At 45.5% G+C, this 15,304-nt stretch overlaps 2 protein-coding genes across 2 annotated transcripts in view; one reads left to right on the top strand and one right to left on the bottom strand.

The window, feature by feature from the left end:
• Positions 1–15,304, top strand: part of LOC309550230 (uncharacterized protein) — a gene marked incomplete at its 5' end in the record, with an annotated part of 1,091,635 nt that overhangs the window by 260,796 nt on the left and 815,535 nt on the right. The gene's annotated exons all lie outside the window — the stretch shown is intronic.
• LOC309548756 (uncharacterized protein) overlaps positions 9,879–15,304 on the bottom strand; it is a gene marked incomplete at its 3' end in the record, with an annotated part of 240,460 nt that continues 235,034 nt past the window's right edge. The window contains exons 2-7 of the mRNA XM_082248705.1: positions 14,868–15,091; positions 14,654–14,751; positions 14,368–14,574; positions 14,106–14,247; positions 11,232–11,371; positions 9,879–11,027 (exon numbers count right to left, since the gene is read on the bottom strand). Of these exons, the coding sequence (XP_082104831.1) occupies positions 9,879–11,027; positions 11,232–11,371; positions 14,106–14,247; positions 14,368–14,574; positions 14,654–14,751; positions 14,868–14,952 (1,821 nt within the window). The 5' untranslated portion in view covers positions 14,953–15,091. The remainder of the gene's footprint in view (positions 11,028–11,231; positions 11,372–14,105; positions 14,248–14,367; positions 14,575–14,653; positions 14,752–14,867; positions 15,092–15,304) is intronic.

Raw genomic sequence — 15,304 nt, 5'->3', positions numbered from 1 at the left:
ATCACGGAAGTTGTGCAGTTGCGCTCCAACAACCGTAAATAACAGATCGGATTTGACATAATCCAGAACAGGAAGCTAGTACATTACATGCCAGCATCCCTGATATCGGAACCAGCACGGTCAGAAGCCGGAAGCCATCAATTTGCGTGCCAGCACCCCGGAAGTCGTACCGTTATTAACAACATTTCAATTGAAAATTAATCAATTGCACATATAGGGACTCCAAGATCGCTGATGACCAGCGCATCTCGATAGTCCCATATAAGTGAGATCTAGATCCATATTACAGGACCAATAATTTTAATACTGTCTCACCGGAAGGACACTCATGGTCCTAAAGTGCATAAATACACTCAGATGACACTACCACTTAGGACACACAAGAGGATACAGCGCCATCCCCCGGTTGGAAACAGGTCTCAATGGATAACTCCTCCCACAAATGCGAAATTACAACCACATTAATACTAGTTATTACTAGTTAATACTAGTAGACTAGTTATCCCACGGATGCCAACCTAACTGCCCAGGGCATTTGGTCGGAGGAGGAATTCTCCCTTCCGATAAACATATTGGAATTGAGAGCGATCAGGCTGTGCCTGCTCCATTGGTCGGATCGTCTTCAGGGCTGTCCTGTACAGATGCAGACGGACAATGCCACTGCGGTGGCATACATCAACCACCAAGGGGGACCAGAAGTGCCCGGGCGGCCCAGGAAGTGACCAGTATTCTGTCTTGGGCCGAGACTGTCCCGGCAATATCGACAGTTCACATTCCAGGTGTTGAGAATTGGCAGGCAGATTATCTGAGCCGCCAGACCCTGGACCAGGGGGAATGGTCCCTGCACCCGGAGGTATTTCTAATGCTGTGTGCGAAGTGGGGATCCCTGGATGTGGATCTGTTCGCATCTAGGCTAAACCACAAGGTGGAAAGGTTCGTGGCAAGAACGCGCGATCCTCTGGCAGACGCCTTGGATGCGTTGGTAGTGCCTTGGAAGGTTTGCGTCACTTGGTCCCTCCTAGAAGGGAGCCTCTGCCTCCATGGGACTTGAACTTGGTTCTATTACAACGTTCCCTTTTTGAAAACATCAGGAAAATTTTGTTGTCTCTGCTATCTAAAAAGGTTGCCTTTCTGGTAGCGATCCCTTCTGCTCGCAGAGTGTGGGAGTTGGCGGCGTTGTCTTGCCGCACCCCTTACCTGGTGGTTCATAGGGATAAGGTGGTTTTGCGACCTAACCCGTCCTTTCTTCCAAAGGTGGTTTCGGATTTTCACCTCAATGAGGACATTATCTTACCTTCGCTCTGTGCGAATCCTAAGCATCCTAAAGAGATTGCTTTGCATTCTTTGGATGTTGTCAGGGCGATCAGGGTTTACCTGTCGTCGACTGAATCCTTTCGAAAATCGGATTCTCTCTTTGTCCTTCCATAGGGACCTCAGAAGGGTATGGCTGCGTCTGCGGCGACCATTTCAAAATGAATCAGACAGACAATTGTTCAGGCCTATTCGTTGAGGGAATGGGTACCACCCTTCCCTGTCAAGGCGCACTCTACCAGATCGGTGAGTACATCCTGGGCCCTTCGGCATCAGGCTTCGGTGGCCCAGGTGTGCAAGGCTGCGACTTGGTCGTCAGTGCACACTTTTTCCAAATTCTACAAAATTAATGTTCTGGCATCAGCTGATGCCTCCTTTGGCCACAAAGATCTCTGTGCGGCAGTACCGTAGGGGACCCAGGTTTTGTGTGGGTCTCTGGCTATTGGGGTTGTTTATCCCCTTGGTTTTTTGCTTTCCTGGGTTGTTGCTCCTGTTGAGCTTTTTTGTTGCCCTTGCTGTTCAGGTAAGGTTACTTTCTCTGATATGGGTACTGAGTTGCCTTTTTCTGATGGTTGCGTTTCCCGCGCCTCATGTCTACACTGCTTTGGGACATCCCCATTGGTGAAGACTGTATGAGTGGGCGGCGACTGTCGGAGGACGTAAGAAAAAATTGAATTTTTGTAAAATCTTACCGTAAAATTCCTTGCTCTGAGTCCTCCGACAGTCGCCGCCCCCGCCCCTCTTTTGGGGTTCTTATACACTTAAATGCTTGCTACCAAACTGAGTTGGGATGGCTATTGCAGGGGGGGTATTGGACCAGTGGGACAGCCCCCATGGGTGTGTCTATGTAAATGCTTTTGTTTTAGCAAGTCTTTTGCCTAGCTACTCCTAAGGAGAGGAAGTCAATACCCCATTGGTGAAGACTGTATGAGTGGGCGGCGACTGTCGGAGGACGCAAGAGAAATATAAGCTAATTTTAGAATACAAAAATCTTAAAAAATAAAAAGAATACACCAAATTGCTCCCTTAGAAATATTGTATACATAAGATCCTACTACTTACATGTAACAAACCAAAGCAGGCCCTGTGACCATAAGGGAATGAGAGCGCAGTGAGGGGAGGAGTCTAACCAAGGGTTGAGGTGGGTATAAGCCAATCGGTCCTAAAAAAAGGGGGGGGGGGGACCCAGCAGATGCAGACTCGGACACCTATAATTCAAACAAGTGTAAAAGCAATTATTCTAAGAAAGAGGTTAAGTATAAAAATAAATATTCATAGATTCATAGATACCAAGAGATGCCATCATAAGGTGGGGTTGGAGTCCGTTCCTGTCAGTCAGTTTTTACGTTTGAAGCGTAACTGTTCACGGAGGGAGGACTTTTTACGAGAGGCTTCCATTTTGAAGGATAGATTTTTGGAAAAAGGCTACGATGAATCCCTCTTGATCCAGGCCATGTCTAGAGCGGATTCTAGGCCTAGGGATGACCTCCTACAGCCGAAAACGAGGGAGTCACAAAAAACCTTCGATTTCGCCTTTTTTTCCACATACTCAACCCAACATTTCTCTGTAAAGAACATCTTACGTCGTCACTGGCACATCCTAAAAAATGACGGGGTGTTGGGTCCTCTTTTACCTCCACAGCCTCAAGTTATTTATTGGGGTGTTCCCCCTTTGAGGTTACAGATAGCTCCCAACATCCGGGACCCTCCCAAAAAGGTCTCATTTTTTCAGCAGATGGGAGGTTTTCACAGATGTAGGAGGTGTGCTATCTGCAAATTAAATGTGGAAAAGAGGAGACGCATAGATACCTTTAGATCTGAGACCGCGGGCCAGGATTTCACCATTAGGCCCTTCATCACGTGTACCACAAGATATGTGGTTTATCTGGTGAGGTGTCCATGCGGCCTTGACTATGTTGGCCGCACTATTCGGGAGCTTCATGTAAGGCTCAAGGAGCATGTGGCCAACATAGTCAAGGGCTTCCCCAAGCATAGTCTTTCGAGGCACTATGCCGAGTGTCATAATAAGGATCCTAGTGGGACCTTATTTTTGGGCATAGATAGCTTTTCAGGCCACTGGAGGGGAAGCAATATGATAAGGGGGGTTTCTAAGCTCGAAACTAATTGGATTTATAGACTCAGATGCTATACCCCCTTAGGCCTTAACGTAGAATGGGATTTGAATGCCCACATCAATAACTCTTAGTGTCTATCCTTCGGTGCAATTTGTGACAATGTTTTGGATTTGTTATATTTTTATGATTTTATATCCTGTGACATGTTTTTAAATATTGTTATGTATTTGGTGCAATATTTTTATGTTTCTTTATATTTTTATTTTGTTCAGATTTTATTGTAATGCTATTGTGACTCCCCAATGTTTATGAGCGTTCCTTTGGTCCACACCGGCAGGTGGCGCTATCTCCTCGGGCTGTGTTTTTAATCTATGGTGGATAGTTTTTATCCTTGATGCATATGCCTTGCTTTAAATATTTTTTTAGTTTAGGGCATTTGATATGGAGGAGCGGACTGCTAATTAAGTTAATGTTAGTGATGATTTTTGATTTTTTTCTCATCATCCTTTCAGCATGTCTTTCTCCTCCTCTATTTCCTTCCGGTCCGGGTGGTTCTGGACTGTGGAGCGCATATCCGGTTTCCGGGTATTGCGCACTTCCGGTGGGCGTTTTTTTTCTCCTCCGTCGCTTTTTAAGGCACTAGCGTGCGCCGCAGCCTCATCCCTTGACAACGACAGTCTATGTCGAAACGTGCGTCGGGAGGCGTACTAGGCGACGCGTGCCGTAGCTAGGAGGAGATAGGACGGCCACAGACCGAGTGTTTGCCAACAGGAATGCCTCAGAACCAGAGGGGAGCTTCTTGATATGAAAGCGAGGAAAACTTCTGGATTCTGTAAGTGGCCTTAATTAGTGGGAATAAACTTCTTGGAAACAGTCTGCACTATGTGATGTTTTCTCCTTTTTTCTATCAACACTCTGAGCCTGTGAACCGGACATTTGAGTGGGATATCTCTGATCCTGTACACACGTGCAATTGATCTCTGTTGTGGGGGTCAACTCCATCTGGTAAGGAGTGGTGGTGTGTTGAGTGCTCTTCTGGTGGTGGTTTCACTCTGGACTTGCCTCTTTTAAAGTGAAGATACATCTGCATGGACTGTTTCCTCATTTACATCATATTATGTTTTAGGGTTCAGCGCCACATTTCGTTTTTTATGTGTTTTAAATCTGTAATTTTCCAGGTTTTGTGTGGCTGCTTTACCTTTGAGATTTGTGATCAATTGAACTGTTTATATATTTATTTCCTATAGCGTGGCAATACTGTGTTTTATAAAAATAAATAGGGTGTATATGTATGTATATTATATATATATATATATAAAGGAAAAAATATATAGACTGCAGACATGGTACAGGAGATGGTCAGAGACTGAAGACATAGTACAAGAGACGGTCAGAGATTGCAGACGTTGTACAGGAGACAGCCAGAGACTGCAGACATGGTACAGGAGAAGGTCAGAGACTGCAGACATGGTACAGGAGATGGTAAGAGACTGCAGACATAGTACAGGAGACGGTCAGAGACTGCAGACATGATACAGGAGACGGTCAGAGATTGCAGACATGGTGAAGGAGATGGTCAGAGATTGCAGACATAGTACAGGAGACGGTCAGAGATTGCAAACATGGTACAGGAGACAGTCAGAGACTGTAGACATGGTACAGGAGATGGTCAGAGACTGCAGACATGGTACAGGAGACGGTCAGAGATTGCAGATGCTGTAGAGGAGATGGTCAGGGACTGCAGACATAGTACAGGAGACGGTCAGAGATTGCAGACATGGTACAGGAGACGGTCAGAGACTGCAGACATGGTACAGGAGACGGTAAGAGACCGTAGACATGGTACAGGAGATGGTCAGAGACTGCAGACATGGTACAGGAGATGGTCAGAGATTGCATATACTGTACAGGAGATGGTCAGGGACTGCAGACATGGTACAGAAGACGGTCAGAGACTGCAGACATGGTTCAGGAGACGGTCAGAGATTACAGACATGGTACAGGAGACGACCAGCAGGTAAGTATGATATCTTTCTTTATTTTACAGAAAAGAATAAGAATACCCTTTAGTATCACTTTAACAAATCATTGGGGAGTCTTTTGGCAGCAACTAAGGCCCCAATGTGATAGGCACACACAGTACACAGACTGGAGGTACAGCAGAGGAAGGGGATGGGCCACTTCTATGCACTCACCCCTCACTTACATTAAACATGGCAGGCTGGTCTATTACCCCTCCCCCTCCCCTCGCAGCTCATTTCCTGAAGAAGACTCTGTGTCTCATCCCAGGGATGTGATGATGATGTTTGCGCCGAGCGGCACTACACCCGCCCATGGGGGAGGTGACAGAGATACAAATCCCGAGGAAAGGCGGAGAGCGTGGGGGCGGCACATTGATGTTCTGCATCGCCCGCCTCCTGAAGCAACACCCTCCAATGAGAGGGGAACAGCGCCGGACGCAGCCAGGCCAACGGCTGTTAATCCAGCAATGACACTTCTGTGGGGGGAGGGGGTGGGGGAGGAGCCAGGATGACGTCACGCACAACCGCAATTATTCTGGGTTCCGCATCGTAACCGAATCGGAAAAGGCTGCATGGCGATGCGCCGATCATTTTCAACACCCCCAGTGACAACGTGAGTACAGTACATTGATCAGATTGTACATTCAGTTCATAGCGGCCTATGAAGAGAATCCTCAGCTCCATCTAGAGGCCATAATCCAGTATTTGTCCCAAAATACCTCAATTAAAAAAAGCGAAATAACACATTATGGTCACTAGATGGAGCTGACGATTATAGACAATCACACATTTATTTAAAGAAAAGACCTCTAAATGTTTGTGAAATCTTTCCGCACAAAATGTACTCAGCCAATGAAAGGTAAGGACTCCATTTTTTTTTCTCCTGCTATCAATGGCCGACACGGGACAACACTTCATCCATGTCTTTGGTGATCTCTGATCTCCTTATGAAGTGTTTCTTACATGATGAAGATCAGCCATGGAGTATATCTGAAGTGTATATCACGGTGTAAAACATAATGTAATAAATACTAGCAATGTCCAGCATGAATCACATTCAGCAGCGCTTAATATGTATTCAACATATCCTGATCATATAGTCCTCATGTGAGTGTTATACCACCAAAACAGTCTCTATTCAAACAAAGGCATGTATTCTTAAAATATTCGGTGTTCCCGGTGCTCTGAAATACTTAATCCGGTATAAGCCTTCACCACACCATCAGTGACCCCTTAGGAGTGGGCACTCACCAGAGATAACATGGAAATACGCCTGTAAGCATTGGTTGCTTGAACCCTTGATACTCCGGACCACCTCTGCTCACACCAGAAGGACTCCGCTTACCAGTCTCAGTCGGGGATCAGCTCATAACCATATAAAATTGGAAAAATAGGAGGCACAATAGTGTGATACCGTTTCACAAAGCTTTATTTAGTACCCACTCTTTCACATAAAACAACCCCCACATCCAATCTGCTTACATCAAGATAAAAATATTCAAGCCTGTAATTAGGTAATCACGATGTGATGGCCTGCTCACCGTTCCTGCACAGGATCTCTCCGTATGACTTATGGGTAAGCTCCGGAATTAGACCAAAACCTCAATGACTACCCGGGAAACAGCGTGCCTGTGTTCTGACGCGTTTCGTCGTATGCGACTTCAACAGAGGACACAGACACACTGCACACTGTTCCCTATATGTACCCTAACCGATTAGCGGGTAGTCATTGAGGTCTTGGTCTAATTCCGGAGCTTGTGCCTCCTATTTTTCCAATTTTATATGGTTATGAGCTGATCCCCGACTGAGACTGGTAAGCGGAGTCCTTCTGGTGTGAGCAGAGGTGGTCCGGAGTATCAAGGGTTCAAGCAACCAATGCTTACAGGCGTATTTCCATGTTATCTCTGGTGAGTGCCCACTTCTAAGGGGTCACTGATGGTGTGGTGAAGGCTTATACCGGATTAAGTATTTCAGAGCACCAGGAACACCGAATATTTGAGGAATACATGCCTTTGTTTGAATAGAGACTGTTTTGGTGGTATCTATGAATCCGTTCCTGTCAGTCGGCTTAAAAAAAGTGGAAGTAACAATTTGACCCTCCTCTATACGGATCCTCAAGTCGAGAAAATGAATCTCCTTGTTACTCGACTCGTAGGTCAGACTTATGCCTCTTTGGTTACCATTAAGGGTATCCATGAACTGACTCAGGGACTCCCCTGTGCCATCCCACAGGAAGAGGATGTCGTCTATGTACCTACGCCAGAGCACAAGCTCCGGCCTAGGCACACCCCAGACGACATCCTCCTCCCACTTGGCCATGAACAGGTTGGCCATACTGGGCGCGAATTTCGCGCCCATGGCCACCCCCCTGTTCTGCAAATAGTAAGTTCCATTGAACCAAAAATAGTTCCTGGTCATGACATAGTCCAAGAGGGAGATGATATAATCCCTCTGAAAACCCAAAAGGTTCTCAAGTCCCAAATAGTGAGACACTGCCTCTCTACCATGTTGGTGCGATATTATGGTATACAGTGACGCAACGTCAGCTGTAACCAATATATAATTCTCTTGCCAGGTGATACGACTAAGCTCGTTAATCACCTGCGTGGAGTCTCGTAGGTATGAGGGCAACTTAACCACTATGGGTTGGAGAAAATGGTCAATATATTTGCCCACCCGGGAGGTAACGGAATCGATACCGCTAACTATAGGCCTCCCGGGTGGGCAAACTGGATCCTTATGTATTTTGGGCAAAAAATACATAACGGGCACTCTTGGAGCGGAAGGCACCAAAAATGCCTTTTCTTTCTTAGTGAGGAGTTTCCTAACAAAACCCTCATTCACCAAGCTAACCAGCTCCTTTTTGTACCTGAGTGTAGGATCCCCTCTTAAAGGCAGATACGTCTCCCTATCCGACAAAAGTCTGAGCATTTCCGTATCATAGGCGGCGGTGTCCATTATGACTATCCCGCCGCCCTTGTCAGCAGGCCTCACGACTATGTCCTTACGTTCTTTAAGAGACTTTAAGTCTCTGTTAAAGGCAAGACTCATCCCACATTTGTTCAGTTGGAGTTGGTCTATATCCTTGGCGACCAAGTCCCTGAACACCGCCACAGCAGGTGCTACTGCACCAGGGGGATTGAACGTAGAGGCATTGGAAAAATTGGTGTTTTTGATACCCATAACGTACTCTGATTTAGACTTTATAGGATTGGTGGCTAGATACCTCTTTATATTGACCTTCCTGACATATTTTTGGAGGTCAATAAATGTACCAAATTTATCCAGCTGTTTTGGGGGTGCATATTTCAGCCCCCTATTTAAAACACATTTTTCGTCATTGGAAATCGGGGCAGAGCTGAGATTAAAGAGACCTCCATCCTTTAAAGAGGCCTCCTTTTTCTGGCGGAGTCTCCTCCCCCCTCTTGCCCCCCTTTTTTGTGTTTTTTCGTCTTTTTACCTTGGGGGTAACCCCGGGAAAAAAACGCTGGTTAGAAGTATAAGGTACATTCTGATGTTGTCTATCCCCTCCCCTAGAATATTGGTCTTGTTGCTGTGATGAATGTGCATCTGGGTCTCCTGACCATCCTCCCTGCCGATTCGGGGGCACTACCCCATTCTGAGGATGAGTTGTCATGTAGCGATCAGGCTCCCTAATCTCATTGGACAAAGGAGCAAATCTGTTCATTATAGGCACATTCCTAGGGGTATTTTGGGGGTAAGAGGAACGAGTATGTGAAAGAGTGGGTACTAAATAAAGCTTTGTGAAACGGTATCACACTATTGTGCCTCCTATTTTTCCAATTTTATATGGTTATGAGCTGATCCCCGACTGAGACTGGTAAGCGGAGTCCTTCTGGTGTGAGCAGAGGTGGTCCGGAGTATCAAGGGTTCAAGCAACCAATGCTTACAGGCGTATTTCCATGTTATCTCTGGTGAGTGCCCACTCCTAAGGGGTCACTGATGGTGTGGTGAAGGCTTATACCGGATTAAGTATTTCAGAGCACCGGGAACACCGAATATTTGAGGAATACATGCCTTTGTTTGAATAGAGACTGTTTTGTTGGTATAACACTCACATGAGGACTATATGAGCAGGATATGTTGAATACATATTAAGCGCTGCTGAATGTGATTCATGCTGGACATTGCTAGTATTTATTACATTATGTTTTAGATTGCTTCTTTTTTACAGTAGCTGCGATCAGCAACTTTTATGTTAATTTATATCGAGTCTTTTATGGTTATGTGGTTTTTACTCTCAGTTTTTAAGCGCTGGGCGAGTGTTTGACAATCCCCCTGTGTTTTTCAACCACTTTTTATACAGTATATCACGGTGTGCTTCTACCCCACATGTCCACCAACATTCATATAGAAGACATTTCCCGCACCCAAGGCACTAATACACCTCGAGGATTGTGTGGGACCCCTGATGTACAGGAAAAAAGGACTTCAGTGAGGAACAATTCCCTCACTCAGGACAGGAATGTGGCTTCTCCCCTGTGTGCGATCTCTGATGTCTGGAAAGATTGGACTTCTGTGGAAAACATTTCCCGCACTCAGGGCAGGAATATGGCTTCTCACCAGTGTGTAATCTCTGATGTGTGGAAAGAGCGGACTTCTCTAAAAAACATTTCCCGCACTCAGGACAGGAATACGGCTTCTCACCAGTGTGAGATCTCCGATGTGTGGAAAGAGCGGACTTCCGTGAAAAACATTTCCCGCACTTAGGACAGGAATACGGCTTCTCACCAGTGTGCAATCTCTGATGTGTGGAAAGAGTGGACTTCTCTGAAAAATCTTTCCCACACTCGGGACAGGAATACGGCTTCTCACCAGTGTGCGATCTCTGATGTGTGGAAAGATAAGACTTCTCTGCAAAACATTTCCCGCACTCAGGACAGGAATACGGCTTCTCACCAGTGTGCGATCTCTGATGTTTGGAAAGAGCGGACGCTTGTGCAAAACATTTCCTGCACTCAGGACAGGAATACGGCTTCTCACCAGTGTGCAATCTCTGATGTGTGGAAAGAGCAGACTTCTGTGTAAAACATTTCCCGCACTCAGGACAGGAATACAGTTTCTCACCAGTGTGCGATCTCTGATGTTTGGAAAGAGCGGACGTCTGTGCAAAACATTTCCCGCACTCAGGACAGGAATACGGCTTCTCACCAGTGTGCAATCTCTGATGTGTGTAAAGAGCAGACTTCTGTGTAAAACATTTCCCGCACTCAGGACAGGAATACAGTTTCTCACCAGTGTGCAATCTCTGATGTTTGGAAAGATCGGACTTCTGTGTAAAACATTTCCCGCACTCAGGACAGGAATACGGCTTTTCACCAGTGTGCCATCTCTGATGTATGGAAAGATGGGACTGTGATGGAAAGCATTTCCCGCACTCAGGACAGGAATACGGCTTCTCACCAGTGTGCGTTCTCTGATGTCTGGAAAAATTGGACTTGTATGCAAAACATTTCCCGCACTCAGGACAGGAATATGGCTTCTCACCAGTGTGAGATCTTTTATGCACATTAAGTTGGTATTTTAAACGGAAACACTTCCCGCACTCAGTACAGGAGAACCTCTTATCTGTTGTAAGGACGGCACAGTCCCTCGCAGTCTGAGGTTCCTCAGGATAAGAGGAATACGATGGTCCGGCACCGTCTCTCACAGTCTGAGGTTCCTCAGGATAAGAGGAATACGATGGTCCGGCCCCGTCTCTCACAGTCTGAGGTTCCTCAGGATAAGAGGAATACGATGGTCCGGCACTGTCCCTCACAGTCTGAGGTTCCTCAGGATAAGAGGAATACGATGGTCCATCTACACTGTGTGGTGCCGGATGGACATTTGAGGTAGCCGGCTTTTCTCCTGGACTATACTGTGTGATGTCCTCATCTTCTACTTTACAGTCTGGAGACAAAGCCAGACAATCCTCTGAGGTTTTCCTCATCTCCCATCCATGTACTAAAATAGAAATAAAAAGATTATTACTAGACATCAGTAGATTGGTTCCCCTAAACCAGGACTCTGCCCACATCAGGCAGCTTTGTCTCTGAGGATCTTACAATTCCCCCCTCAAGGTAACCAGTAAATGGTAGAGGGTCACTAGGTGTCCCAGGAGCCACACATCAAGTCAAGACCTGTTGTATGATAGTAAATGGCAGTCTCAGTCTGGACTTACGCCAGGCCATGGCTTGATGTGTGGGACACCTACTCACTATCTACCATTGCCTGTGACTAGTAAATGGGTCCTCTGATCTCCTACCAGTTCATTTCTTTATTCATGGACCTTAGTCAGAGAGTGAGGAAACAACGAGAACTGTCCTTTATAGGAGTGACAGTGATGAGGGGATTATTGCCATGTTCCCAACACAAGAAGTCCTGCACTTCCTTATTTAGTCCATGATTTAGTCATGAATAACAGCGGGGCTGAGCCCCACCAGAGGTCAGAGAGTGAGGATGGGGGGAGAACAACCAAGATGAAGACTGGACTGATCCTGAAGACCACCATCATTGGGTTACCGACTCCTCCCTCATTATCACTTTCTGTTTAAGTGTCCACAGTTTGAGGAAGTTATCACATCATTATCAACATGTAAAAGTCTGTCCTCCAATCAAATCATCAGATATAAAATGTCCAGCTGGTAGGAAATGGGTGTATCAAAAGAGAATCCATATTATGTGTATATATACCATAGCAGTGGGTAGACAGGAGAGAGCAGAAATCTGCTATGTAATGTACAACATAGAGTATATAGTAACGGGGTCCGGAGTATGTAATGTACAACACAGAGTATATAGTGCAGGGGTCAGGAGTATGTAATGTACAACACAGAGTATATAGTGCAGGGGTCAGGAGTATGTAATGTGTAATATGAATGTAGAATCCCTCTGACATTCAAAAGGCAGCATAACTCCTCCGAAAGCCAGGGGCAGGCTAACCGTTCACCCCAGGGCTGAATCCATGGCATAAATACCGGGACCATAAAAGGTTATTGGGCCCTCCTTAGAGACCGGTCTTCTTCATGACTCTTTCTAGCAAGGGGCCTCCCCTGGGTCTCCTCCTTGGCACAGCTTCCTCCAGACCAGGCAGGACAGCTTCACAACCACTTCAGCACATGTTAGGCCCTAAAACAGGCTAATGGACCAAACAGCAGAGCTCCATCCAGCAGCCCCTCCCTACACCTCATCCCAGGGGAAGAGAGCGAGCACATGGCCTGTCCCAAATATTTATTTCCTCCCCCAGCATGCACCAGTGACATAAACCTCCTACTGGATTGGCTGACAGAAATATAAATATTCTTAATGTAAGACATTAAACCCAAAGAAAATATTTATTATATTGCAGCTTATCGATTCTTAGATGTGATGTTAGTTTTCCTTTTTAAGATTTCTTATATGTTCATCTGGTGATCTGGCCAGTAAATCTGTTCTATAAAAGCCCCAACTCTAAAGCAGAATGTATCAGTTAGTGGGATGGGGCAGACCATTTACCACTGACAGGGGTGCTTACAACGATCAGCTTTTATTTATTCTTGTAAAACTTTTATCCCAAAGGAAAAAACAGTTTGCTGTAACTGATTATAAAGTGTGAGATGGAGTTTGGCTTCAATTTGTTACTGTTTTTAAATCTTATAATACATCTAACACTCTCCGCCCCCCCCCCCCCCCCCCGAGACTAATAACGCTGCTGTCTCCAGAGTGGTGGCGCTCTAATACAGAAGGTGTGACCAGGTGAAAACAGAGGGGAAAAAGCCTTAAAAAGAAAAGTAATGCAGCCACCACATCCAATGATTGGTAAGCTGCAATGTATGACATTTTTGGTTTTGGGTTTATTATCATTTTAGTTTGGTTGGTGAAATGTCATACTATGTCCAGTGATAGCGGTGACATCTACTGGCCACAGTGAGAAATCACAACTCCGCTTAAGCTTAGGGAAAAACCAGGCGAAAAACTGAACAATCAGTCTGAGCTAAGTACAGCCCAGCCAAAAACTAACATGACATAGCAGTCTCTATTAAGGAAAAGCTGTAACTTTACATTCCCGTCCCCTTTTTTCTGACTGCTCAGACAAACTGTCTAAATTCTGGACTTTGTAAAGAGAGGAATGCAGATAAAGGGGTACAACTTATGTAGGAGGATTTGTTTCATTTCTATGTATCCCCTGAGGACAGTCACTTCACTGGGTATATGGAGGGTTTACACCCACTCTTAATGTTCACATGAAACAAATTGCAGAGGTCCCACACCGCTGCCTCCCATCTCCTGAGACTGCACTCAGTGACTTGGGTGAGAGACTATACAGACATATCCCTCCCCCCGGCACAGCCAGCAAATAACAGAGCAAGTAACCCTGGGAGAATTGTTCTGTCAGAGATCTTACTAGACCCAAGGAAGTGGCAGAAGACCCGAAGCACATACCCCAGGTGTCTAAGTCTAGTAACGTCTATGGTGAAAATGAACATTTTGCTGCCAGCTGAACCCCAGAATCTCCATAAATCCAGTCTAGAGACATAAATTGTGTCTGCAGCACAGAGAAGGAAGATTATCCGAGAGAAATACAGAAATTCAGGACGGGGAACACAGCTCAGGAAAGTGACCAGGGGATTACAGGCTGATATCACGCAGTCCCCGCCCTACTCTGGACCAATCAGTGAGCAGTATGGGTGGAGGAATGTATTTAGTGTTAATGACCCACCTGTGCTGATCTCTGTAGGAGTGTCCTCCTCTATAAATGTCCCCGTTATTCCATCCTCCTCCATAGACTGCTGATCATCCCTCACATACGTCTCTTCTTCTTCTGCTTTCACCTCAAATTCTATATCGATTGGATCTCCACTCTAAACCAAGAAAATGAAAGAATATCATCTGTAAAATATAAGATTTATTATTGTGACATCACATAAAAATACACACATTGTCTCCATGAGTCTGTGTTTTATAATCTCTGTCTCACCAACCTTGTAACAGTGAGGGATGGTGTGACCTTCCTGTGTGGAATCCCGGGAATACAGAGGACGGGGACATCTCTCTGGTGGGTTCCTGGTATTAGGTGGCTCCATCATATCCTTGTGTCCTTCTGAAAACTCCTCCATCACTCCATACTCCTCATCCTCCTCTTTATACTCTTCTTTAACATCAATATAATCATCCCCAAGGTTTCCACTCTGAATAAATAATAAAACATTCATTGTAACAAACATACTGTATATAAATCAGAACTACCAATAATTATCAATCATCTACCTGATGATGGTGAGGGATGGTGGGATCTTCCTGTGTGGAATCCCGGGAATACAGAGGACGGAGACATCTCTCTGGTGGGTTTCCATTACTGGATCCATCTGTAGGAAACACACACACTGACTGAATACATTGTTTCTATGTGTTTATCAGATGATGGGGGATCTAGGTGGATCCTCCGTACTGCTCTCTCCTTTACAATAAAGTCTCCTCTTACCCGGTGATGTGAGGGGCGGCTGATTCTCCATCATGACGTCCTTGTAGAGATCCTTGTGTCCTTCTAAATACTCCCACTCCTCCATGGAGAAATAGACAGTGACATCCTGACACCTTATAGGAACCTGACACACACAATGATACAGTCACCATCCAGACACATCCCTTGTCTGTTACTGGATAATGTCCCAGAATTCCCAGCACCGCTCACCTCTCCTCCATGATCTCTCTGGTGCCTTCTAGAATCTTCTTTGTATTTCTCTATTCTATCAGGGAGGGAGGTGGAGGCAATGTGATGGTCATATGATCTCCAGACTTCACAGGAGGAAAACTCTAGATCTGAACACAAATAGTAAAATCAAATGAAATTCCCAGAATCCTCCTCACCTCACTATTCAGGTTTCCATTTCATTAAAGCCCCACCTCAGACTGAGGTAT

This window comes from Pelophylax lessonae, assembly GCF_965119305.1.
Source record: "Pelophylax lessonae genome assembly, chromosome: 3".
NCBI classification, from domain to species: Eukaryota; Metazoa; Chordata; class Amphibia; order Anura; family Ranidae; genus Pelophylax; species Pelophylax lessonae.
This window is presented reverse-complemented; position numbering and strand designations above follow the sequence as displayed.